This window comes from Trypanosoma conorhini (genome assembly GCF_003719485.1).
Source record: "Trypanosoma conorhini strain 025E chromosome Unknown Tco_14.4_contig_01523, whole genome shotgun sequence".
NCBI lineage: Eukaryota > Euglenozoa > Kinetoplastea > Trypanosomatida > Trypanosomatidae > Trypanosoma > Trypanosoma conorhini.
The window spans coordinates 1-1,416 of NW_021705548.1; the positions used below are offsets into that span (position 1 = coordinate 1).

General features: G+C 64.1%; 1 protein-coding gene across 1 annotated transcript; it reads right to left on the reverse strand.

Annotated features, from left to right (window-relative positions):
• On the reverse strand, window positions 1-1,415 carry Tco025E_10189 (calpain-like cysteine peptidase; the record flags this gene model as incomplete). The annotated part of the gene is made up of 1 exon (XM_029376974.1): window positions 1-1,415. A coding segment is annotated over one exon (1,415 nt), but the record flags the coding sequence as incomplete, so codon positions are not given.
• Between the last annotated feature and the right edge of the window lies 1 nt (window position 1,416).

The following is a 1,416-nucleotide window of genomic DNA, read 5'->3' on the forward strand; positions in this document are numbered from 1 at the left end:
TCCGCCGCGTGGAATGCGTCATCCGCGTCAAGCGACAGAATCTCCAGAGGTACGCCTGCCGGTTCGGGGTCCAAGAAGCCACGGTCCAGCTGCGCTGCCGCCAACGCGTCGGCGCGCCCGTTCATCGCACGTACGATCCCCTCAATCGCATCCGCATTCTTCCTACGGTCCTTCTTCAGTTCCCGAATGTCACTCACCAACGCCGCAAAGGCCGGATCACCGTGAGGGTGCAGCAGTTCGAGAGGGATGTCACGGGGCTCCTTGTCCACACCAGCCAAGTCCTCACGCAGTTGATCGCAGGCAAGCTCGTGACAACGGTCGTTCATTGCGTTTTCCAGGTCGGCCACCTTGCGTTCGTTGCGCCGAGGGTCCTGCGCCTTCAGCTTCGCACGCTCCGCCTCCATCTGGTGGAACTTGGGGTCCTCGTCAAGCGGGAGGATCTCCAACGGAACGCCCTCCGGCCCGGGGTTGAGGAAGCCGCGGTCCCCGCTCAGGCGCTCATGCGCAAGCTCGTGTGCGCGGTCGGTGAGGCGGTCCTCGAGGGCGGCGATCTTGTCGGCGTTCTTCTTCGGGTCAGTCAGCTTCAGCACCGCACGCTCAACCTCCATCTCGTGGAACCCGCGGTCCGTGTCCAACGGCAGCATGCTCAGAGGCACCCCCTCGGGCTCGCGGTCAAGGAAGCCGCGGTCACCCCTCAGGACCTGATCAGCAAGCTCCCGCGCCCGCTCGTTCAGTGCGTCGGCGGCAGCGTGTGGCGACGGACCCCCGGACTTCCTCCCGGCACCACGCGCCTCCTTCGCCAGGGACGCAAACGCCTCATCGTCGTGTGGACGCAAAAGCGCCAGCGGAATTCCGCGTGGGGCCGACTCCAGGGCCTCAAGGTCCTCCTCCTTCACCGCGCGGGCAACATCCAACGCACGCTCGTTCAGCTGACCCTCCAGGTCCTTGATTTTTGCCGCATTGCCGCGCGGATCTTCGTTGCGAAGACGCAGGCGCTCCACCTCCATCGTGTGGAAAGACTCGTCCGAATCCAGCGGCAGCTCAGACACCGGCACACCCCCCGGTTGCGGGTCGAGAAATATTTCTCGCTCCTTCTCCTTGAGCTCACCTGCAAGCACGTGCGCCCGAGCGTTCATGTCGTCTTCGAGCTCTTTAATTTTCCCCGCGTTGCGCCGGGGGTCGCTCAACTTAAGTCGCGCACGCTCGGTCTCCGCCGCGTGGAATGCGTCATCCGCGTCAAGCGACAGAATCTCCAGAGGTACGCCTGCCGGTTCGGGGTCCAAGAAGCCACGGTCCAGCTGCGCTGCCGCCAACGCGTCGGCGCGCCCGTTCATCGCACGTACGATCCCCTCAATCGCATCCGCATTCTTCCTACGGTCCTTCTTCAGTTCCCGAATGTCACTCACCAACGCCGCA